At 38.3% G+C, this 26,759-nt stretch overlaps 1 protein-coding gene across 1 annotated transcript in view; it reads left to right on the top strand.

Annotated features, from left to right (window-relative positions):
• Positions 1-26,759, top strand: part of lrp5 (low density lipoprotein receptor-related protein 5) — a 74,869-nt gene that overhangs the window by 23,658 nt on the left and 24,452 nt on the right. The window contains exons 5-8 of the mRNA XM_067379355.1: positions 1,634-1,830; positions 3,582-3,713; positions 5,810-6,206; positions 6,307-6,478. Coding sequence (XP_067235456.1) covers positions 1,634-1,830; positions 3,582-3,713; positions 5,810-6,206; positions 6,307-6,478 — 898 coding nt within the window. The remainder of the gene's footprint in view (positions 1-1,633; positions 1,831-3,581; positions 3,714-5,809; positions 6,207-6,306; positions 6,479-26,759) is intronic.

The following is a 26,759-nucleotide window of genomic DNA, read 5'->3' as shown; positions in this document are numbered from 1 at the left end:
TAAGACATGTAGCACAACCAGAGTCCCTAACTTACATTTACTGGAATTATTTCTCATATAAAGAATTCCAACTGGATTCATAAAGCATGCTGGCTTGGAATGCGTGTTCCCTGCTGAAAAGAACAGCTTAGATCACGATATTCCAAGCTGGTCCAGGCTAGTTTATACCAATTAGTGCTTGTCTAACTGATGAATTTTGGTTTTGAACACGCCAAACCTGGAAAGGTTGCTGTTTGTTAGTTAAAGGGGTAGTTCACACGCACACAAAAAAGAAATCCTGTCATTTACTCAACTTCATGTTGTACTGAAACCTGTATGACTTTATCTTCTGTGGAACTGAAGATATTATGTAGAATATTTTTGTCTATACAGTCAAAGTCAATGGGGTCCAAAACAATGGAATTTTCATTTTTGGGTGAAATCATATATAGTGTTCAAAAGTTTATTTAATTAAAGGGGTTTTTGATTATGATTTCACTTTTTTAACTTTAGTTAGTGTGTATTGTTGCTGTTTGAGCATAAACAACATCTTCAGTTGTTTAAGTTATGACGCTCAAAGTTCAATGCAAAGGGAGATATTTTCTTTTACAGAAATCACTTTTTAAGGACTGCAACAAACAGCTGGTAGGGACTACATTGAGCTTCTTCCTGGGTTAGTAACATCACTAACCTTAAAATTTACATAAACCCTGCCCCAGGGAACGCGCAACAAAGGGGGCGAGGCCATGTTGGGCTGCTTTAGAGAAGAGGAAGAGTTGCTGTAGTAGAGTGTTGTTACCATGCCGTCATTTTACGCTGGACTGCTTCACAAACGATCAATTCAACGCTGGATTTGCACAAAAGATTAACATGACGGCACATGCTAGTCGATGAGTTGAATTAACTCCACAGTAACTACATAAATTTATCCACTAACCATTCAGAAATATCATTGTAACTTTTTCCTGAGTCCATCAGTGTCCGACTCTGGTTTGAACAATGTAAGGCTGAACTCCGTTACTGAAAATCGTCATTTTGGCTGCGTGAGATTCTCCAGCTTTGTTGTCGTTGAGCAACTGAAGCGTGAGATGTTAAAGCTCCGCCCTCTTCTGGAAAGGTGGCCAAGAGCAGCAGCTCATTTGCATTTAAAGGGACACACAAAAACTGCTTGTTTTTGTTCACACCCAAATAGGGGCAAATTTGACAAGCTATAATGAATGATCTGTGGGATATTTTGAGCTGAAACTTCACAGACACTTTCTGGGGACACTAGAGACTTAAATTACATCTTGTAAAAAGGGCATTATAGGTCCCCTTTAAATTATGTATGTTTAATACTTTTGAAAGTCTCTTATGGTCACCAAATTTACCATTTATTTGATCACAAATACAGTAAAAAAAGTAGTATTGTAAAAAAAAAAAAAAAAAAAAAATATATATATATATATTTAAAGTAACATGTACTATATGTTTTGCTGTCACTTATGATCAATTTTATGCATCCTTGCTAAATAAAAGTATTCTTGCATAAAAAAAGGGACCCAAACCTTTGAATGGTGATTTATCACTTTAAGAGCATCAAACGTCCAAAACGCAACATATGTTGGCCATTCGACCGGGCTGTCTATTTACATATATCTGTTGACGCTTACAGGGAGGCCGTCGTGGAGGGTTCTCTCACCCACCCATTCGCCCTTACTCTTTATGACGAGACGCTCTACTGGACCGACTGGCAGACCCGATCCATCCACGCCTGTGACAAACACACCGGAGAGAAGCGGAGAGAAATTCTCAATGGCATTTATTCGCCGATGGACATCCAGGTGCTGGGCCAAGAGCGACAGCCCAACAGTGAGTCTGCACATCAGAAAAACTTACAACACTAGTTGATAGATGGTCTTTTTTTCTTTTTTTTGTCAAACCAGAAGAAAATACAAACTTTTATCCCAGTACCCATGAGTTATGTGCTAGCCCTACAATTCGGACTGTTCTGAAGCTCTATTGCTCATCAAATTTTCAAAAACCATGTTTGTGAAGGAATAGTGTTCAGTGTTGCGCTCAGGTCAGGTTCCCTAAAGAGATCCTTCACATTCCATGTTTAATTTTTTTTTGTCATTCTTTCAGCACTTACTATACAGTCTCTTTGTAAAAGTTTCAGCCTTTTGGCCCATGAGGCAATCTGGGTAGAATAGTTCTCAGGGAATGAAATTTTTCAAGTGTCCTGCATTCCACTCTGAACAAATAAACAGAGCTCCTCAGTGGAGACAGGGAACAGTCCCAGCACGACCCCACCCCCACCTTAGTCTGTGTGTGAGGATGTGGATGTGGGTGTGGATTGCTCCGAAACATTTAACAGCCTGCAAAAACCCCACTAGGTAAGTGTTTGTTGTGTTGGAGGTAAGATAATAAAGAAAGCAGCCATCATGCAAACAAAGGATGACGATCCAGACTAGCGATTCCCAACAAGTGATGTTGAAGCAGGTTCCAAAGGGGCACTTGGAAAAAATAGATTTTGCATTGTTAAATCTACTGCTGAAAGATTAAATAAATTATTGTGATTAATATTAATTTAATCATGATTACTTTGTGTGGAATGGATGACATTCATAGCAGAGTATGTCATTAATATTATTAATGTGTATAAATATATTTTAAATGTATGATTTTATTACTAAAGGCAGTTGCATAGTCAATCATTATACTCTGACCTCAAAAATGTGCCAGTATCAATATTTAGTGAATTTCCTCACATGTGTCCCTGAACTGTGGACCAGTCATCAGTCAATGTGCTGGGCAGACACCACATCTGCAAGCAGCACGGAGAAGAGGGGGGATAACAAGTGTTGGGTCAGGGCCGCCTGTGTTTTCCTGATGGGAGCAGATGCATGTTCTGAGAGGCTATTGCGAGCAGAGTGTGACCTGGTGGAAATGGAAAAACCTGTTACAGGAAATAAAATGTTTTTGCTGCCACCTGCTATTGTTCAAGGGTTGCAGTTTTGTTTTGGAACTGAGCAATGCTGCTTTTTCCTCTCTTTTCTAATCTGTTGAGTTACAGGTGAAAAGGAAGTTCATGGCCATTTGGTACCAGATACTGCATCATATGAGGAAAATCTTAAAAGAGTTCCCCAAAAATAGCATAATTTTTCAAACGAGTAAAACTAGGAAAATCACAAATTGGATCTCTTTATTATCTTAATTGTTTCTCCTAGACATACATGTAATTAAACTGAGACTGTTCCTTAAGTCATCTGCTTCTCATATTTTCAGATTTGTCATGATAACAACCATCTAAATTAAGCAAAACATAAAGCAAGAACTCCATTAAGTCTCCTGAGCACCTTCTAGCAGGGTTAATCTGTTAAAGCCATGGTTATTTATATACCAGACCTGTATTTACAGTGTAATTAACTGTTCTAAAACATTAATCACACTATCTGATGAACTTTCTCAAATTAAGGTGAGAATGTGGTGAAACATTCACACACTCTTTAGATCGCTCTGTTTTCTGGTCATTTTTTAACTTGGAGATCATTGCTCTTTGCAGTAATGTCTAATAAACAGGAGTTTTATAGCTTTCCTCTTTCCCTGTCATTGCTCCACAGTTCAAACTCCATGCAGTGAAAGAAACGGAGGCTGTTCCCATCTGTGTCTCCTCTCTCCCATGCCGCCCTTCTACAGCTGTGCTTGTCCAACAGGGGTCAAACTCAAAGGGGATGGAAAGACTTGTCGACCAGGTAAAAAACACAGAAAGATAGAGCTCCTTTTCTATGAAGAAAATGGAAGTGTTGTGTTGCATTTATAATTTTATTATGATGTCCCCACTCTCAAGCGTAAAATTAGAATTTTATTAACTGTGGCCATTCATGGGCTGGTTTTGGTATTGGGTTGGCATACTGCGCATCTATAAAACACTTGCATGCCGTCCTGCGCAGAAGACCATGACAGAGACTAATGTTTGACAGATGGCGGCCCCTTTGAGTTCACAATTCAAAATCACTCTCCTCTGATTCAGCAATCATGAATCATAACCTTGTTCCATAACATCTGACGCATTTCCCTCCGTTTTCTCATTTTCACAAGAGTTTTAGCCTAGAGGAAGAGCTAGTTTGGGACCTTGGTTGTCCCGTGTCAAGGTAACCAATGAGGGGGTGACAAGGTTAGTCCAAGGTTTGTGCGTTTAGGTCCAGTTCAGGAAATATGTTAGTTTGAATTACTCAAAAGGGTTTGTATACATTCCCACATTTCCACACTCCTTAAGGAATGCCCCTTTGCTCATTGTAAATTGTTGAAGTAGTCATCGTGGGGTGCTTGGAAATATTAGGTAATTTTAAATTTACATTTTCCAGGTCTGTAAAAGTCGTGAAAGTAGATAAAATCATGGGAAATGGGATGTTCAAATCCTTCTTTTGAATACATTTTTTTTTTTTTTTTTTTTTCATGTCTTTTTTTACTGGCTGAATTGGTCTGAATGGTTCATTAGCTTCTTGGTCAGAATTTGAACAATTTGAAATCTTGGAAACTTCATTAGTGAAATATAGTTTTATAATAAAGTAAACTGGGGACAACAGAAAGATTGAGGTGTATTTGTATGTCCAAAAAGTGAAATGCATTTGACTCATTTAAAATGAATGCAATTGTTCTTTTGTTCTTGATGAGGATGTACATTAAGCGTTAAGGGCTACTCTAAAATCAAGCTTCACCCCTGGCTTGCTTAAGGGTTTTTTCCCAGCCTCTCCAGAACAGACTCGTCCATTGTATCTGTGCACCCAGCCTGTTAACGATAGACTGCTCTTTTATTAGAAAAACATTACATTCGTTCCCTTCCCAAGTCGCTCTGCCTTTCTACTTGAGTTTATAACTCCTTCAAATTTGAGGTAGTGTATTCCCAGGCCAGGAAACAATAAGATATACATCTTTAAGTGCTCATTCCAGTGGCGCAAGTGAAACATGGAGCTGTCCAGAATTGCGTTAGTGGAGAACAGGGGAGGCCAAATGAAACATATTCCCACTGACCTCAGGATTAAGCAACTCTCCTGAAAAGTTGACAACTAATCAGAACTCAAACAATACCCCATTGTACTGGACTTTGATTAGCGGTAAGGCAAGGGCACAAGCGGGTCCAGTAGGACAAAGGATTAGCATGAGCAAACGTCCACACCTCATACTTGTTTAGCTTGGGTGGCTAAATTGAAGGCATTTGTTTTGATTTTGTCAGACGTCCACTCACTTTGACAACATGCAAGGCAGATCGAAGGACAAATTAAAACCAAAAGGAGCAAAAAAGCACAAGAAACACTAGTGGAGCTGTTTTTCCCTCTTCTTATTGGTGTCAGCGCTGATGGATGTCACTACTTATTGGGTGCCGTGGACCGCAGCTGGTGTTGTGGGTATTGGAGCGTGCATGGTTACAAAGAGAGATTAAATAAGGACAAGGTTGTACCTAATTGCTTCCACAGATTGGGTCTAGACGGATTCTACTGTTGGTATTTAAACCTGGCATGCGGTTTTTGTAATGGAGCAATGCGATCTTGCAGTGCACCGTCTGCAGGGACAACTCTGCAATTCATGCTACTAATTGCTTCTGTCAGACTCAGTTTTCTTTGACGAGTTGAGTCTATGCCCTAGGCACGGTAGTAGTCTTAATACACATCTTTGTGGACAATTTTGCATGATGTTTTACTAGTTCCTGTCATCCTAATTAAAGTAGACAGTGCAGGTCAAAGGCCACGGCATCTCTAGTATTTGAATCTTTTTCTGGTTCAACAAAAGAACAGAAGTCTTTATTGTTCTCATGCTCAACCATATGAGCAAATCTCAATCTTATTCCCAGGGGCGGAACAGGTGCTTCTACTGGCTCGCCGTACGGACCTTCGGCGGATATCCCTGGACTTACCTGACTTCACGGACATAGTTTTGCAAGTCAGTGACATCCGGCATGCAATCGCCATTGACTATGACCCGGTTGAAGGATACGTCTACTGGACGGACGATGAGGTGAGGGCCATCCGCCGTGCCCGGATCGATGGAAGCGACGCTCAGACTTTGGTCACCAACGAGATAAATCATCCAGATGGAATTGCGGTGGACTGGGTGGCACGCAACCTCTACTGGACAGACACTGGCACCGATCGCATTGAGGTGACCAGACTCAATGGTACTTCTCGACGCATCCTCATATCTGAGAACCTGGATGAGCCACGAGCCATCGTGTTGGATCCCATAAATGGGTACTGCAGTTATGTAATTAATTTTAATGTCATTTCTGAGATCTCTAACAAGATTCCCTTTGAAATAACATGTGATTTACTTCTTGATTCTGTTTTGCAGATACATGTATTGGACAGACTGGGGAGAGATGCCTAAGATCGAACGAGCAAACCTGGATGGCACTGACCGGGTCGTGCTGCTCAATACCTCTCTTGGTTGGCCCAATGGATTGGCCATAGATTGTGTTGCAGGAAAGCTTTACTGGGGTGACGCCAAAACAGACAAAATTGAGGTAAGTCAGCTAAAGTTTTACTTTAAATGGGAATTGCTGCGCTGTGGTGTCATCTTGTTGGAACTCTTACTTATTAGATTTCCCTTCACTAAAAGCATATACAAGTAACAATTAAATTTTATGATGTTCCATGCTCAACAAGGAGGTGAATTGAGACTCTAGCTTTGGTGCCGATTGAATAGTCTGAATATGTGAAGTAATGAGAGGGGACCTGAGGACTGGCAGAGAGTCCAAGGGCGAATTCCTTGTCGAAAGTGAGCAGCTAGTTCTTCAAGTACTTCTTTGAAGTGATCATCGTAATCAGGGCTCGACAATAAGGACTGCCCGATGGCCCGGGGCCTGTGTGAACGACGCTTGGGACAGTAGACGGAACGGTCACTTGCCCGATCGGGCCAGTGCTGTAGAGTGTGCATTATATATCATTTATGATATCGTAATTGTTGATTTAACAATATGTTATCAAGTATGTCCCTCACTTTACAAAAAACAAACAAAAACACACCCATTGAGTGCACGCATGCACTACGTGACGTGGTCTAGCATATTTAGAGTGTATGCATTCACTGCGTGATTTATTAGTCTATTAAAATGCCTTTAGAATGCCCCAGAATTCAATTTCATATTTATATAATTTTATATAGTTAACCAATATTAAACAAAGAGCGCCATTTTTCTCCAAATATCAGCATGATTACAAATGTGATACTGATTTTATCCAGCATACAACTGATCATCCAACAATAGTCAAGATCTTCATTACATTATCAATGCTGAAATCAAAGGCTTTTAACATCTACTTTTGCTGGGTACCTGGACACTCAGGAATTGCTGGAAATGAGAAAGCGGACAATGCAGCAAAAGAAGCACTATCCACAGAATCAATAAAGTGTTCTATACCTTTTACAGACTTAAAACAAACGATAAAAGAATACATCAAAAATAAATGGCAATCAGAATGGGATCAATGTCTAAATAATAAGTTGCGTGAAATAAATCCTGATGTGAGGAAAAAACATAATTCCTGTTTTGATGAACGATGGAATCAAGTTATATATACAAGATGTAGAATAGGACATTCAAAAATGACACACCAATTTTTACTCTCAGGAGAAAACCATCCAAAATGTTCATCTTGTCAAAATCCATTGTCCATTAAACATATCCTTTTAGACTGTATTACATTTACCCCTGTGAGAAACCGTTTTTACTCTGTTGATAGTTTTGAAAAGGTTTTTAATCAAGTGAGCCCAAGCATGGTTTTAAGATTTTTAGAGGAAATAAATTTGAAACATCTTTTTTAATCTTCCTTTGATTTAATTATACTTTATTCTCGCCATGAATATAGCCTTTGAAGCTGGTATGGCGTTAAGAAAGAAAGAAAGAAAGAAAGAAAGAAAGAAAGAAAGAAAGAAAGAAAGAAAGAAAGAAAGAAAGAAAGAAAGAAAGAAAGAAAGAAAGAAAGAAAGAAAGAAAGAAAGAAAGATCCAGCATACAGTTTAATGAACAAGAACTTAATATCAAGTGACTTACATTTTAGACACCAAATCCTCTGTTTCGCTGTATTTCGCCAATGAAAATAGTTCCAAAGTCCACAGAATTGTTTTGCGTCCCTGAGCAACACTTCCTGAATGAATCAGCCGTTTGAATGAATCGGTTGAATCTCAATGATTCGCTCATTGACAGTGATTCGCTGCTACCTACTGGCGGGTTTAATTTTTTATAATTTCAAATAACGTATTTAACGTTTTATATTTTCAACATTTAAAAACATTTTTATGCATCCGTAACTGCTCTCAACTGATTAACTTTAATAAAGTTTAATCTATTCTATAGTTATATAGTTACACATTAGATTACAATTTCTGTATCTGAAAATCTTCTGTTTAAACCTACATGAAAAACATGAAAAGCACCATTTATTTCATTTAAATGTTTGTTCTGTTGTATTTATTTGTGCTATTACTTGTAATTTGATTATTTGTTACTATTTTATTACTTACTGTTTATTTGTAACAATATTTCAAATATAAGATAATCAAGTAGCTTTTGGTGTCATAACCCTATTTATTGAGGTTAAATGTAACAGACAACGAAAACAATAACTATGTTTATTTTATAGGCTCATTTTCTTGTCTTTTACTTTTATTCATTTTTTGCTGTGGGGCCAGTGAAAATTTGAACCACTGGCCCAACCGGCCAGTTGGAAAAATCCTTAGCGTTGAGCCCTGGTAATGGCCTTGTCGAAGGGTCTTTCTCGAAAAGATCCAGTTGTTTATTCAAAACTACCATTTGAATTGCAACCTCTTCCTGCATTTTGGAAGAGAGAGTCTTGAGACATATGCGAGACTTGAGAATGCATTAAGTGCACATTCTCCATTGACACTGTCAGTTTATCAAGTTGTTTCAATGTGAAGTGGTTTTGGAATCTCAGACTAGTTGTGTAATATCTCAAAAAAGAGTGACACCAGACATCCGGTCAGTTCCCGCACTTTTGTTTTTGTTCGAATACCCAACCATTGTGAAACCTCAAGTATATTTGAAAGGATTTCCTGTGTAAGGTTTCATATTTAGATGGATTTTTTTTTTTCTGTTTTAGCATTCTAACTCATGCCTCAGACCAAGCGTCTTGATTTATTCTGTCATAATTTCTCTCCGTCTGTTTTTGTTTCCTCAGTGTCTGTTCTTTTGTGGCACAGGCTTCGTGGTCTGGGCGTTTTCATGGTTTTGGCATTGTGTAATTAGTCAGCTACCTGTAGGCACAGGTCCCTGGGTGTCATAATACAGAGGTTTTTTCATTCAGTCAATATGCCTGAAAGCCTGTCGTGTAAACACAAAAGAAGCTAAGGAAACATCCCCCTCTTATTTTCTCCCGCTCGTTTGCTTTTCTTCTCACGCTGACTCTCAGCAATCTTTCCAATCCTGGCTCTCTCAATAATTTTCTGTACTTTGACTAACATTTTCTTATTCTCTTATGGATTCCATTAAGATTTAATTTGTTAACATTAATTAATGCATTAGGGATCATAAATTAATTTATAAATAATCTGTTGTTCATTGTTAATTCATTTTTATTTTATTCATAATATATCTACTGCAATTTTTTTACCATTTGAAATGTTTTTGTATGCTAAGTTAATATTAACCTAGATTACTAAATCCTGTAAAAGTATTGTTGTTTTAGTTGAGGATACCTAATGTATTAACTAAAATTAACAAATCGAACAAATGAAGTGCATTATGGATCAATCTGGAATATGTCTGCATAACACTACAGTCATTTACATGTTATCTAAGCCCATAAACCTGTTAACCTAGGTGTGTGGAAAGTTTATGTAAGAGCAGTCAAACTGTGCCTTTTAAAGGGTAGGTATTATTTATTGATGCACTGAACTCCCAGCAAGCAGCCAGCTTTGGACATTTTGCGGATAGTCACAGCTAGCAAAATGCCTTCACAACTAACCTGTTTGTAACCCAGGGCTTTTTTTCAGTCTGCCAGGTTCCCTGCTGTGGCGTTTAAAGAGAAGGGGCAGTGGGACAGGCAGGCCAAGGGTGAACAGCAGGGCAAGGGCGGCCTAAAAACCACCACGACTCTGTGCGAGTCCCTGTTTGTGTTCACTCTGCTTTACTGTCTCTTTGAGATGCGGAGGTGTTTTCTGTGGCCGTCTAAGGGAGGAGCGAGGTGGTGTTTTCCTGAGTTAAAGCCGAGCTGAATGAGTTGAGGATTAGGGCACTCCTGCTGACAGATCGAGTTCGGTAAAAGGCCATATGCTCATTGAAGTCCACGTGCAACACCTCCTAGAATAATCCTCTCCAAATTATCCCAATGAACACTGGTGCTCTCTTTTAAAGCTGTGTTTCCTATATGAAAAGTAATTTTTCCCTATCCAGTGATTGTGTTTTTGCTCATATCAAAAAACGTTTTGTCGGAGCCGATAGCCTCGTGGGCAGCGCTCCGACATATATTGCGGTTGTGCTTTGGCCGACCCTGGTTTGAGTCGTGATGACATGGTCCTTTCCGGATCCCGTGCCTGTCTCCCACTTTGCTTCCTGTCAGTCTTCTATACTGTCCCATCTCAATAAAAGCAACAAACAAAACAAACAAAAAAATTTGCGGAAGCTTGTATACTTGACTGACAGTTTCATTGTATTCTCCACAGCAAAGAGAATTGTACAAGGTGTTCTTCAGCCTAGGGTTTATAATCAGACATTGAGCAACAGAAATTTGACGATCAACATTTGGATGGATTTGAAATTCCGATGAATTGGACGCTCACCATCACCCAGGAACATTGCATTTCTCAGAGGCTGCTCTTTCATACCTCAGAAGATTTAAAGAAGAGTTGAGTTGTATTTCATTGAAGTTACAACCTTGTCTCAGATGTTTCTCCCTAAAATTCCTTAGGAGAAATAAAAATGAATGCAAATAAGATATTTGTTGCTATAAAATGAATGTAGACGGCAGATAATGGCAGATCATTTTGCCTTGGAAGAATTTAATGAAAAATTTAGTTCATAAAACCTTTCTTGGCAGATCTGAGTGCAGCGTGAGACATTGCTGAGATTTTATCTGAAATTCTAGTGGAGACTTGTGAGATTACTGTGACCTTTCTTTTTTGAAGGAAGAGATGCAACCCTTTAGATCTCATTGCTGTCACCCAGGAGAGCATTGTTATTGCTCACGTTACTCTTTTATTATTTGGTTATGTAGCATATCATTATCAACTTGTCTTAAATGTTACTCCTTAAGAGAGCTGCATGAGATATTGTTGAGATTCTTGGGCACTTTTTAACAAAAATGTGTTTAATCTCATTACTAAAACTGAGAAACTCAAGATAATTCTCATTAGTGATTGTTCTTTCCTATTGGGATCATAACCCCAGAGGAACATTATTATTGCTTGATTATGTATAATCTCAGATCATTTGAATTTAGAAGAATTTTATGAGAAATGTTTGAGATCATACTGATATTTCTGATTTTAAGGACCTCAATATCTTGGCAGAGCTGAGTACAGTTTGAGACACTGTTGAGACCGTTTCTGATACTCTAGAAGAGACAGGGAAAAATCTGTTCAGCAGAAGACTTCATTCATTTGCTCCTCATTTAATCTCATTACCGTGTAGGAGAAACAGTTGAGATATTAAAGAGACCTCATTTGTGATTTTTATGTTCCTTTGAAAGTGTTTTGAAGGGAGATTCAGGACGCACTCTTTCTCCTGCCTGGCTGAGGAGGGAAGCCCTGTGGTCATGTGTTCAGAGCTGACCCCCTGCCTACTCCAGAACAAAAGCTGCACAGAATAGAGGCGAAACCTCGCGGAGGTCCTCCTCAATCCACGCACACCACCCCACCCCTGCACCAGATGCACTTTTTGGGTGGCTGCGCCACATTCCCCAGGCTCCTAGCAGCTGACAAGTGTGTTCTGTTCTCCTTTCTCACAAGGGTTCTTCAGATTCACCTTAATGGAGGCGGAGGCCATTCTTTAGCTGGTCCACTTACCCTCTGAAAGGAAGAAAAGCCCTTGAAGTGCTAATCGCCGGAGTTGCAGGACGGCCCGGCCATCAGTAATTTCTCATTAAAGATTATCTTTTTTGCATACTGATGCTCGCTTACCTCATTTCAGCTGCCCTTTTTGTTTTGAAAGGGCCGATTCTGGACTGCCTCCGAACAGAGTCACATTTACATGTTACTGTTTGCCTTTTCTTTTTCTTTTTTTTTTACCCACTTGGTTCCTTTTGGTTGATGGTGGGTATGAGGGAGGGCTGTTCTTTTTTAGGAGCTGAAAACAACATTAAGTTTTAAATGAGGAGTTTTGAAAAGTGCCTTCTGGCATTTGGAATGTGGCTGCTCACTGCCTGAATGGTTATAAATAGAGGAATGGAGGCTTTCGGGCCCTCCTCCCTCCCTCTTGCCTTCTTGCTTTTTTTCCCCCCTTTAACACGGCTGGTGATAGGCCATGTCTGAAAAGGCTTCTTTTTTTTTTTTTTTTTTTACCTTCCTCCTTGAAAAGTTGAATTGCATTTGGGGCTAAGGACACTTCCATTGTTAATTTTTCATGTTTGTGAAAGGACCATGTAGCAGTTTCTTCAGCCTGTTTTGTGACATTATTTTTAGGTTTGACAGACTAATGTTTCTATAAAAATGGCGTCATGTTTTTATCTATAATATATGGCTGCCATAATTGGCCTTATAGGGATAATTCACCCAAAAATTAATATTCTGTCATCACTAACCTTCATGTCATTCTTTTTAGTCTTTTTTTTTTTTAAGTTTCTTCCTGTTTTCTAACTTTTTTCTGAAATAATGGTGATAATATATATATATATATAAGGCATTTTAAAGACTTGGCTGGTCACTCTTTTCCATGCTATTGCAATTCAAGAGTTCAAGCATCAAAAAAGATGCACTTATGACACCATACACTCTAAAAAATGTTTGGTTAAAAACAACCCAAGTTGGGTTGAAAATGGACAAACCCAGCAATTGGGTTGTTTTAACCCAGTGGTTGGGTTAAAAGTTTGCCCAACCTGCTGGGTAGTTTTACTTAACCCAACTACTGATTAAAAATTACTATATGGCTGGCTTAAAATGAATCCAAAATAGGTGAGAAATTAAAAATCAGACACATAATTACTAGAGGCAACAATAATAATCAAAAGGGGTACATTTATTAATAAGCAATTTAATAAATGTTTATTGTTTATTATTCATTATCTTATTAATAAATGCTCATTTATTGAACATATTAATAAATGTTAATTTCCAGCATATTTTGGGTTCATTTTAAGCAAGCAATACAGTAATTTTTATACAACAGTTGAGTTAAATAAAACTACCCAGCACGTTGGGCAAACATTTAACTCCACCACTGGGTTAAAACAACCCAATTGCTGGGTTTGTCCATTTTCAACCCAACTTGGGTTGTTTTAACCCAGCATTTTTTAGAGTGTATGACACCAATTTCTTCCAAGTCTTATTGAACTATTTGATAGCTGTGTGTGGGAAACAGACCTATATTTACATTACTAAACTGAAACTATTAAATAAATAAATAATTTATTTTTATTATTGGTGTTTCATCTCCTTTAAACCCTCACTGCTACAATCATGAACATTCAAACGGACATTCAAGCTATTGTGTGATCTTGAAAGAAGTAGCGATCTTCAAATTTAGCTTTCGAGTCACATCTTTTCAATGAAACAAACTCTGAATGATTCATTCACAAATAAAACCAATTCGGTTCTCGAATTCACTCAGTGACCCAATCCCCCAGCTCAATGAAGATGGTCGGTAAATAATATTGACTTAAATATTTTTCTGTTCCTTGTGCAAAGCTGTTGTATGACTTCAGAAGACTTGGTATGTAGCACAGAAGTCATATAAACCACTTTTATGATGGTTTTGCCTCTTTTCTGAAGCTTGAAAGCTTCAGTTTTCATTAATTGTAATTGCATAAAAAAGTGCGACCTGCATAGGACCCAGAATGTCTGAATGTGAGTAAAAGATGACAAAACTGATGGAAATGGCCCCTAAAAATGTTTTTATTTTTTACGTTTGACTACATAGAAGCACATCCAGGGGCCTTTGCGTTCGCAGTAAACCACCTGAAATGTCCTCACCTTCATGATACAGAGCTCCAACTGGTGTTTCAGGTTCACGGCATATTCTCTTTAACGACCGAAGGATCGTTTTGAATCCGTGCCAAGAACATCCCCTTTCATCTCAGGTCCTGCACGTCTGAAAAGAGGGCTTGATTATTGGCACTTTGCACTCGAAGGTTTTTTCTTTAAACAGTATGGGAATTGTGTGGCTTTCATTTCTGTCGCTCCGTGTGTTTTCGCCTCTTTACTGTGCAGTCAAACTCACCCCCTTCTTCACCCCGCCCCTTTGAACCCTTTAGATGTCGCCGCAGACCCCCTCAATTCACCCCCTTGGTGTAGAGATGTTTAAGATAACTCATTTGACTGATGTGCCGTCCCCGGTTTAGTAAGTCCCTTGCTTTGTGGGGCAGTTATGTAGATTGTGCTTTCACAGAGTCTTTTGTGAACCTGATTGCAAAGTGCCATAAAGACATATATGTAGAACAGAGTGAAGCAGAATTTGCGCAAAACAGGAGGGCTTTTTTAGGGTCATCTCAAGCAGAGATGCGAATATTGTACTGAGGGAAACAGTTTGTACACTGGTTTGAAGAGGATATTACAGAGTAGTTTGCAGGGAGTTTGATTAGTTTCTTTCTTTTTTTTTTTTTCTTTTTTTTTTAAAGGGGACCTATTGTGTCCCTTTTCACAAGATGTAATAAGTCTGTTGTCCCCCAAATGTATCTGTGAAGTTTCAGCTGAGCCAAAATGACGATTGTCAGTAACGGTGTTCAACCTTACATTGTTCAAATCAGAGTCCGACACTGATGGAGAGACTCAGGAAGAAGTTTTTACTTCTAGAGAAGAAGAACTTCTAGAATGCATCTGGATATTTCTGAATGGTTAAATAAGATCCCCTTCCTACGTCACTATGGGAACGAAATCTGAGCGACTTGTTTTTTCACATGCTTGCAGAGAAATGTTTATCAAAAACAAAGCTGGAAATGAAATGAAAAATGCTTTATATTCAGGTGTGCATAATTATTTGGCAGGTTTTCTTTTACAGGCAAAATGAGCCAAAAAAGAGATATAACTCAAATAAGTCAAAAAAATTTAAATGCCCATGAGAAGGATGCAATACTAATTCAATACTAGAAATTGCAAAATTAAGGCATGACCATTGGACAGCAAAATGTTCATTTTGTCAGCAGGGTCAGACAAAAACAAGTGGAGAAAAAAAGACTAACGTTAACTGCAAAAGAATTAAGAATTAATGTGAAGAATTAAGTGTGAAATAATCAGGAATCCTTTAGACTCCACCATTTTCCAGAACTGCAACCTACCTGGATTCTCCAGAAGTGCAAGGTGTCAGGATCTCAGAGACTCAGACAGATTCAGAGTGACTCTTGAAGGACCGGGACCTCTTGTACCACCGTTTGAAGAATTTATTTCCAGAATCTGTCAAAAATATGATCAGAAAATCAACTTGCCTAATAATTCTGCACACTGTGTATATTTAATGTTATCAGGTCAGGTGAGCCTAAAACCCTCAAATTTGTCATCTAGTCATTGGGTTGCCTGAATGGCTTGTGGACAAATCAGTCTTAAGGAAAATATGTAGTTTTGCACATCCCTTATAAGTTTGTACAAATATTTGTTGCACGTTGCTTGTACATTCTATGATAAATGAAATGATTGTATACCAGTCCATTTGCATTTTATTTTATGCATTTTTATTCAGTTTATTTGTTCTGTGTTGTCCATTTGCATTGTTTAAATAGCCTGTTAAGTCTTAATAGCTACGTTTTCACCTTTTTTCCCCTTCCCTAAAAGTCTTAATTTTCCTCTCAATAAAGCCATTTGACTACAATGAATCTTGAAGTGCATTTTGATGGCCCTTCAGTATGGCAACACTGTGACAATGAAAAGCAACAGCTTGAAAGAGGGCTTTTATTTGCAGCGGAACGATGTGAGGTGGCCGAGGGCTCGTCTACTGATGGATGCTGGCAAAAAAACATAAGTGTGAAGAGGATCAATAATGCTTTTCTCTAAAGTCCCCCAAAGCGTTTGCTCCAATGGCCCTGGCACATTGTGGCCGGCGGGAGCCGTGAAACTTGATTTGCGCAGGGTTTTTCCAGCGAGGGGCCTCTCGCTAAAACATTGGCCATGCTAATGATAGTTTCTTTGTCTGTGAGTTAGCGGCACATCCAAGGCCCATCAGAGCGAGGGCTGTTTTGATTTGGACGGTAGTGGTACAATAAGCTGTTCTGAAGAGGCTGTGGGTTTCAAATGCAGCTCCGTTCGTACAGGTGATGGATGTCCCAGACAGGTCTGGCAGACTGCCAGAGAAATTCCTTCCCAGGCAGGAAGGTGGCATGTTATAATATAATATAATATAATATAATATAATATAATATAATATAATATAATATAATATAATATAATATAATATAATATAATATAATATAAATATATGGCTCATTTCAGATGTTAGAATCCTAAGTAATCATATAGTTTATTAGTATTATAGTGTTATTAGTAGTGCATTTTTAATACTTTGAATTAGCTTTTATTTTTGTATTTTTAGTTTTTATTTTAACTTCACATTAAGTTTTAGTAGTATTATTGTGCACTTTAGTCAATGTTTTAATTTCCATTTAACTTCTTCACTTTTAGTTTTAGTAATTTGTGATTCATCTTAAACTTACCAAGGCAACATTTCTAATCTAAGTAAAGTTTTTCAGAAAAATGGTTACTAAACACAGTTTAATAGTTTTAGTTAATGACATCACCTCAATCATCTTTACCTTGATTGCAATACTCATCCATCAACTTTACTAGCGAGACGCTGGTTTGCTTTATCTTAGGATCTTAGTTTGCGTATCATCTTGCAATACATCAGTGGGATGTTGTGATGTTTCTATATGTCTTTAACTTATTCTGTAATTGAATATTGGCCAGAAAAAAATTTAACATAGAATTGATGCCCACCATGTAGGTACAATGAGTTGTCTTTTTTAGTTTTCTCAGTAGAATCTGCTCAAATGCAACAGAATTGCAAGTTTGCGCCTTTGTGCGGGCCAAATCCAGCCAGTGGAAGTCCAAGCCAAACAGCACTATAGTTAATTGCCTGGTAACAGTTTGTTGCTGTTGCTGGCTGTTTCACCATGAGGTCTTAAACTTTGAAGTTCCAGGCTCCAAGGATACACGGTTTCACTTGAATTATAGGGGTATAAAAGACACCTGACTTTCGTAATATTTTCCATCTCCTGTGGCCAGCTCTGCGCACACAATCCAGCAATTCTTTCACTCATGCAGTTTTTTTGTAATTTTGTTTGAGAAAACAAATTCGCTCAAATGTAAGATTTTTACAGGTGAGCAGGGATTTGACAGACTGCAGAAATGCTTGAGATGGCTGGTAGTCATGATAATCATTTCATTTTTATAATTAGAATGAGATGAATAGATTGTTTTGTGTGCTTAAGTTTAAAAAAAAAAAAATTTCAAAGGCCATCACATCAGTTTCCCTTGAAAGAGCATTAGCGTTTGTTAGCATAGCTTTGAGTACAGCGTTAGTTTTAGCGTTGTGATTTTCACTATAATATCACCTTGTAGACCTCCATGATGGAGGACTTGTGGAAAAACAAGTGCAAAATCTTTCTTTTCTTCACAATAATAATAAATTAAATTATTTCAAATATAAATAAGCCAAATTAGCATGTCATGTTGCTCTTTGAGGATTTTTTTTTTTTTTCATATCTATGTAGTTTTTTTCTTGTTTTAATCTGAAGTCTGTTTTTGTTTTGGTCTGTGTAAGACCGCACATTGCCAATTTACCCAATAGTATTTCGCCACCCCAGGTTGCCAGTTGGCGGAAAACACATGCAGCGAATTGCAGCCATGGAAGCCAACGTACAAACTGGGTCAGAGATCGCAGATTCTACCCAACCTAAAAAGCCTCAGCATCCATCTAAAAATCTCTATGAACGGGAGCATATTAAAACACGATGTCAACTCATCATAAATCAATAAATCAACTAATTATCTTACAGTGTGTAAGTCTCCTTGCCTTCCAATGTCAATTGAGCTCGCTCCTGTTGCGTGTCCTCAAACTGGCAACCCGCGTGAGCGTCGAGTCTGAGGAGGAGGGGGCGGGGCAAACAGTGTTTTGAATTCAGACTGCAGTACCCATTTCAACCACTAGCTGTCATTCTTACATGAAGCACCTTTAAGTAAAATGGAAAAAAAAAAAATTGCAACTTAAGAAATAATTTTTGACTGTAGAGCGATCAATTGTCAGTTTTTAAAACGCTGGATCAATCACATGGCTCATGGGGTGGGATATTGCACCTATTGCATTTCTTGCAGTTTTTGGAGCAGTTTTTTTAAAGACTTGTTTAATATTCTTATCATATTGTATACTAGATAAGCCCTTTCTAACTATACATGACACAACAATTCTTTTTTTTTTTTTTTTTTTTTTTTACCTGTTACAGTTATGATTTTCATATTTTGTTACAGGAAATTCATACTTTGTCTCTAAATTAAAAAGCAGTAGTGAAGATTTGGTCAGATTTGGTCAATTTTGGTCACACTGAAAGGGTTAAAATGCAAAAAGTAAATGAATCGCTTGTCTTACTGACCATAAAATGCTGTTCATTATCAGCTGAAATTCTATATGGGTGCTTAATGCTTTCGCAACCGGTTTCTCTTTCTCTCTCACATTACAAGTGAGACTTGTGAAAGTGTAACGTCTGGCACCCTTGGCCTGGTTTCACTCAGCTGTCCTAGTCGTTCCTGTCCTGTAGCTTGGTTATTGCCACCGCAATCCATCTCATTTCCTGAGGGATGTTCGCCACTGTCCCACATCTGTCAGCGGGAGGGTGGTGAAGGGGGAAGTCACCCAGCTCTCTGCTTCTGTTCTGGAGATGTTCACGGATTAACGTAATACAGCAGCAGCCCCCAATTTTTTTTACTTTTTTTTTATTTTTTATTTTTTGCTACAGCAGCAGCAGTGTTGTGGTAAGCAGTCACCGGCAGCTGTCGACTCTGCTGTCTGCTCACAATCCATCCCATATGTACCCCAGAGAAAACACATTGTTTCCGAATTTACAGCCAATTGAGACACCATTTCAACTTGTAGTTTTCTGCTCGGGTTAGACAAACCTTTGGCTGTCCCAGACAGAACAGCATGGGAGCATTTAAAGTTTACGTGAGTCAAAGAACATTATGAATCCATCGATTTCAGTTTGTGGAAGTAATGCTGAGTCAGGTGACCAAACAATTACTGAAGCACACTCTGCTACATCAGGCTTTAAAGTTGCTTTTAAGCTTTTATTAACTTTAGTTTTTTGCTGTTTGAGAATAAACAACATCTGCAAAGTTACTACGCTCAAAGTTCAATGCTGGTAGGGACTACAACGAGCTTCTTCCCAGGTTGGTGACATCACTAACCCTTTACATAAACCCTGCCCCCCGGGAACACGCAACAAAGGGAATGAGGCCATATTGGGCTGCTTTAGAGAAGAGGAAGAGTTGTAGTAGTGTTGTTGCCATGCCGTCATTTAACACAAGACTGCTTCACCAACGAGGGTCAGTTCAACACTGGATTTGCACAAAAGATTAACATGACGGCACATGCTAGTCGATGAGTTGAATCAACTCCACAGTAACTTCATAAATGTATCCACTAACCATTTAGATACGTTCAGTTTCATTCTAAAAGTTGTAACTTCTTCCTGAGTCTCTCCATCAGTATCGACTTCGGTTTGAACAATGTAAGGTTGAACACCGTTCCTGACAATCCTCATTTTGTCTGCGTGAGATTCTCCAGCTTTGTTGTTGAGCAACCGAAGCATGAGCTGTTAAAGCTCCGTCCTCTTCTGGAAAGGGGGTGGGGAGCAGCAGCTCGTTTGCATTTAAAGGGACACAAAAGCAGTGTGTTTTTACTCGCACCCAAATGGTGCAAATTTAACAAGCTATAATAAATGATCTATGTGTATTTTGAGCTAAAATTTCAGACACGTTATGGGGAGATTATTATATATATTATTTTATATATATATATATATAGATAGATAGATAGATAGATAGATAGATAGATAGATAGATAGATAGATAGATAGATAGATAGATAGATAGATAGATAGATAGATAGATAGATAGATAGATAGATAGATAGATAGATAGATAGATAGATAGATAGATAGATAGATAGATAGATAGATAGATAGATATTGCTATTCATATTGAGATTAATCAATGCATTTTTTTTTTTTACACCATGTTCACTGTAACACTGGTAAATCTGATCTTCATATTCATATAAATTATTTTTGCCAAAGAGAATGATTCATTTTTATTGTTTCTGCTGCCTTATTTCTGTCTATAAACTTAAATGTAGCATTTGTGACAGTTTAGGTAAGATGAATACTTTCTTCTCGACTGTCTGACCTTCTCATCTTACTGCTCTTTGTCAAAACAGCTCCACTCCCCAAGTCTGGGTGTGTGAGGGTTTTTTTTTTTTTTCTCCCAAAGAAGCGTTGGGCGTCTGAAAGTAAAGTCAGATATCCACCGGATGTTGATGCATTTACTTATGTTGGCCTGTTTATGAATCGAGTAAACAGGATACAAACGTTTTTGTGAGGTTGGTCCTACGTGTCTCCTTAACTTCGGAGATGGTGCCAGCAAGATTCAAAAGCATGAAGCCCAAATGGAAAGTGTCACATACTCAATAAAACTAGGATTTAATTAACATGTTATTGACATTTGTCTTTTGTTTCTGTCTCCAGACTGTTAAAACAGCTTATTTGGCAGGAAAAAAATATTTCGAATATCCTTTTAATATCACTTTTATCTTTCAAGACGTCCAAAAATGATGTCTCAAATGTGGCTCCTATTATAAATATCTGAGCCCGACTATTTAACATGCTGGTTTCTGTTGTGTGCTGTCAGTTAAGGCCATGGGAATGATAACTTCCCTTTCAGGGCTCCAGCAGCCCGTGGGAGTCGTCAGTAAGCGGATGACCTGCAGGAACATGAGTCAATATTTTTTCAATTTCACAACCATCAAGTCGCATCTTTCATTCACTTTTTGATCCACCAGCATTTCTCATCGGGAGCTTTCTCAGCGCTTGTCTCCCCGAGATCATTCAAAGTCGGAGGAAGTGCAGACGCAGCGCTGAGCAGAATGGCGAGACAAGAGGGTTTGGACTCATGGGTAAAAAAAAAAAGGGAGAAAAGCAGAGCGGCCGATCATTCTGTTTGAATTAAGGCAGTGCTGTTCTTGGCGTAGACAAGCAAACAACAGATAAAAAAATATCATCCACAGCTGAGTCGGCCTGTCAGAAGAGCCAGCCAAACCTCAGGTGAAATCGTATGATGTTTCAAAGCTCACGCAGAAAGGGGAGGTTATTTCGCAGGATTTTATTCTTGACTGGGTAATTGAAAAAATCTGTCAGGTGACTCCTCGGGGTTTGGCATCCAAGTGCAGATGTGTTACAAGGTTTCACATTCAGCGTCTGATAGTTTTGATGTGTGAACACGCACTTTAGTCCTTAGAAAACAGATGTCCCTCTCTTATGTCAAAATTATTGTGAGTTTATCAGGAAATTATTTTTTTTCCCTTCCAATGGAATATTTTGGAATGTGTTCTTTTTGTGTCTATCTATCCGTTTGTTCATTCCATCCATCCATCCATCTTTCTATTCTGTCCATCTTTCTGCCCATCTATCATCTATCTTTCCATTATTCTGTCTATCTGTCTATCTATCTATCTGTGTGTCTGTCTATCTATCCATCATTCTGTTCATCTATCCATCATTCTGTTCATCTATCATCTCTTTCTGTCGTTCTGTCCATCCACCCATCATCTATCTATCTATCTATCTATCTATCTATCTATCTATCTATCTATCTATCTATCTATCTATCTATCTATCTATCTATCTATCTATCTATCTATCTATCTATCTATCCATCATCTATCATCTCTTTCTGTCGTTCAGTCCATCCATCATCTATCTATCTGTCTATCTATCTGTCTATCTATCTGTCTATCTATCTGTCTATCTATCTATCTATCTGTCTATCTATCTGTCTATCTATCTGTCTATCTATCTGTCTATCTGTCTAATCTTTCTTGTCCATCCATCCATTTATCCTTCTATTGTTCTATCTATCGTTCTGTCCATCCATCTATCTTTCTATCATTCTATCTATTGTTCTGTGAATCCATCCATCCATCCATCTTTCTATCATTCTATCGTTCTGCCCATCCATCCATCTGTCCATCTATCCATCTTTGTCATTCTATCATTCGATTGTTCTGTCCATCCATCCATCTTTCTATAGTTCTATATATCTATCATTCTGTCCATCCATCCATGCATTCATCTATCCAAAATGTTAAAAAGTTTATATTTTTGCAGACATGCACACCTTTAAAGTTACAAAGTAATCCTGATGCATTAAGCAACCTCCTATGAGTTTAACATCTCAGTATAATAGAAGTGTTTGTTGATGAGCTCAGCCTTCATTTAATTCTGTCTGTTGTGCATCTCTCGCTCTCTTTTTCAATAGCTCTGTGTTTTCGGGGCCATGCTGTCACCTCGCTCGCCTTCATATTGAATGTGCTTGGCACCCTGGTGTCAGGACACTTTTTACAATCTGGCTTTGAAGAAACAAACCCAGCATCTTGACTTTTCGTCGTTATTGATGAGATTTTTGGGGGTGCTTTGTTGTGTACGTTTTATGTTTTCCTTCATCAAAATTAGGGTTCGCACTCTGTGTTCTCAGTGCATAATTCTCAGTGAAGTGGAAAAAAGGCAGTCAAAGAGAAAATAAAAAGACACACCCTTCTTTCAGTTTCGATGGCCATGTCTAATTGTCTCTCTGAAAATTGAATAGCATTTTTGTAAGCGAAAAGAAAGACTCCTGCTGACAGGAGGACCATCAAAGTGCAAGTTTTTGTGGTACAATTTATTAGCCGGGCTGTGAATTTAGCAGCATGAAAAACTGTTTATTTTGAAATTACCACATTTATTCTATTTTTTAATTTTATTATAATATATATATATTTTAGAATTGATTATTTTAGCATATATGTATACTACTGTTCAAAAGTTATTGAAAAAAGTCTCTTATGCTCACCAGAGCTGCGTTTATTTGATCAAGAATACAGTAAAAAGTGTTGCGAATGTTCATTATTTTTGCTTAAGTTTATATCCTACACCGCAAGCACATTTAGCTTCTCTGTAAGTGTTCTGTGTACTACTAGTTTTTATCATTGTATCTAAAGCCTTCAGTCCCCTCAGCATTTGCTATTGTGTGTTTGGGTGACCTCAGAGACCTTCCTGGGTTTGCTGGGGTCTAAAGGGGGTTCGGCAGCTGGCCGTTCCTTAAACACACACAGCCTCTGTGTGCACTGGCAGCCATGCGTTTCTATAGGCCTCACCTTCCCCCTGACGGTTTCCCCTCATTTCACTCTCCCATCCCCCCTTAAGTACTCCAGGAACTTTGCTTGGGTTCCAGATTGATCAACTGCAGACTTGATCTCTTGAGCGAACATATATATGGTTTTGCGAGAGATCAGCGAATTAGTTTTGTAGCACTCCACCCTTTCCCTTTCACTCAACTCCCGCTGAAACGAGCGAGCAAGTTTGATTTCATAGAACGGGATTTGAGGAATGCTGCTGGGATGCAGTGGTGGAGTGGACAGGAGGGGTCAGTGCAAGAGGAACAATGTCCAATGCTGTGCAGCAAAGGGGAAACAGATGTCGGCAAGGTATGCCATCCAATAAAACTCCTGATTACACAAGTGGAAAGAATTCCTACCTCACTCTAAGGCGGCCATGGGAAAACTCGACCAAACCTCATTTTTTTGTTGTTCTCAAGCTTGAGAAAGAATACGTTGTGTGTTGAAGACGTGCAAATTTCAGTTCATTAAGTTTGGGGTCAGTAATACTTGCGTCTCACCAAGACTGCATTTATGTGATCTAAAATACAGTAAAAACTGTGATATTGTGAAACATTATCACAATCTAAAATAACTGTTGTATATTTGAATATATTTTAAAACATAATTTATTCCCGTGATGCAAAGCTAAATTTTCAGCATCATTCTTCAAAAATTATTCGAATATGCTGATTTGGTGCTTAAGAAACATTTCTTACTATTATCAATTTTAAAAACAGTTGTGCTGCTTAATATTTCTGTGACTTACTGACCTCAAACTGAATGGTGGTGAATGTCTCAAATTAATTTTATTGGTATTTGTATTGGTTCGTACGTAGAATACCACACAGGATGCCTGACAGGCCTCTATGTAGGTCCATGGGTGTGTTTTGTGTCTCCACTCTACATTGGTGTCATAGAAACACCATTTTGTCACGTCATGTGTCGACGGCTTTGTGAAGAAGGTGGGAAAAACCAAACACTTTTGTAGTCTGGGGCCCCTCCTCCATTGAAAACTCTGTCATGGTCTTTTCAGAAGACAGGAGGCAGCTTGAAACACATGTTCATATCTTCTCATTTGGGGAAAAAGTATTGTACTTGTGCTGTGTAATAGTATTAGATGAAACTCTAAGATGCGTCTGAAGTCCTGAGCCTGGACTATCTCATCGTGCCTCTCTCCTTCATGCACTACTGTAGGCCTCTAACCTTTCTCCAGGGTTGAGAAAAGTCTGCATCCCACTGGAAGGCGCCCGGTTTAAACCCTCGAGACGTCTATGTGTTAGGAGGAGTGTAAGAAAAATGCACCATTGTGGTTTCAGCCCACTGTCTGTCTGTTAGCATTCTTCCAGAGTGTCAGCGCCTCCGCTGTCTCAAACTGTGAGGAAAGAGGAGGCTTTCACAATAAGTTTAACTTTTCCAAGTATTAAAACACCTCGATCCATCCACAAGGCCGCCGTCTCTTTCAGAGTCATGTTCAGAATACAGTACTAGTATAGTGTATAGTGCATGCTGTATACTGTTCAGAATATACGGTCTACCATTTTTAATTAAAAAAGTAGTATGTATATGCAATTTGGAACGATAAATGTTTCACATAACAATATTACATCATGTTTGGTACTTTTGTTTAAGATTTATTTTTGGTAGGTTTTTTTATTTTTTATTATTATGATAGTGCAGTAAACAGACAGGAAGCGAAGTGGGAGAGAGAGAGGGGGGCGGGATCGGGAAAGGTCTCGGGATCGAGCCGGGACTCGAACTTGGGTCACCCGAAGCGCAACTATATGACCGCATGATGTCCACGAGGCTATCGATGACGTTTTGCTTGTTGATTCTACACTCTATAAAATGCTGGGTAAAAACAACCCAAAGCTGAGTTGAAAATGGACAAACCCAGCATTTGGGTTGTTTTAACCCAGTGGTTGGGTTAAATTTTGCCCAACCTGCAGGGTAGTTTTATTTAACTCAACTGTTGTTTAAAAATAACTATTGCTTGCTTAAAATAAACCCAAAATATGTTGGAAATTCAAGGTGCCATCGAATGTTTTTTTACAAGATGTAATATAAGTCTAAGGTGTCCCCTAAATGTGTCTGTGAAGTTTCAGCTCAAAATACCCCATAGATTAGAACCTATTTTGGGGCATAATTAGAAATGCGCTGATTCAGGCTGCGGCCCCTTTAAATGCTCACGCTCTCCGCCCCCTCCCGAGCTCTCGACTCTTATCATTGCGTAAACAAAGTTCACACAGCTAATAAACCCCTCAAAATGGATCTTTACAAAGTGTTCATCATGCATGCTGCATGCATACATCGGATTATGTGAGTATTGTATGCATTTAGATGTTTACATTTGATTCTGAATGGGTTTGATGGGTTTGATAGTGCTCCAGCTAAAGCTAACATTACACACTGTTGGAGAGATTTATAAAGAATGAAGTTGTGCTTATGAATTATACAGACTGCAAGAGTTTAAAAAATGAAAATAGCGACAGCTCTTGTCTCCGTGAATACAGTAAGAAACAATGGTAACTTTAACCACATTTAACAGTACATTAGCAACATGCTAACGAAACATTTAGAAAGACAATTTACAAATATCACTAAAAATATCATGTTATCGTGAATCATGTCAGTTATTATCGCTCCATCTGCCATTTTTTGCTATTGTTCTTGCTTGCTTACCTAGTATGATGATTCAGCTGTGAACATCCAGACGTTAATACTACCTGCCCTTGTGTAATGCCTTGAACATGGGCTGGCATATGCAAATATTGGGGTCATACATATTAATGATCCCGACTGTTACGTAACAGTCGGTGTTATTTTGAGATTCGCCTGTTCTTCGGAGGTCTTTTAAACAAATGAGATTTATATAAAAAGGAGGAAACAATGGAGTTTGAGACTCACTGTATGTCATTTCCATGTACTGAACTCTTGTTATTTAACTATGCCGAGGTAAATTAAATTTTTAATTCTAGGGCACCTTTAACATTTATTGATATGTTTAATAAATGAACATTTATTTAATAATAATTAAACAATTATCATTTATTCAGTTGCTTATTAATGTTCACATTTTGTTTATTTTATTCTATATTAGTTTATGCCATTTAAGATATTTAAAGGATTAGTTCATTTCAGAATTAAAATTTCTTGATAATTTACTCACCTCCATGTCATCCAAGATGTCTCCCTTTATTTAGTCGAAAAGAAATTAAGGTTTTTGAGGAAAGCATTCCAGGATTTTTCC

The sequence above is a fragment of the Chanodichthys erythropterus genome, chromosome 24 (genome assembly GCF_024489055.1).
Source record: "Chanodichthys erythropterus isolate Z2021 chromosome 24, ASM2448905v1, whole genome shotgun sequence".
NCBI lineage: Eukaryota > Metazoa > Chordata > Actinopteri > Cypriniformes > Xenocyprididae > Chanodichthys > Chanodichthys erythropterus.
The sequence above is the reverse complement of the archived record's forward strand: the minus strand, read 5'-3'. Positions and strand labels throughout refer to the sequence as shown.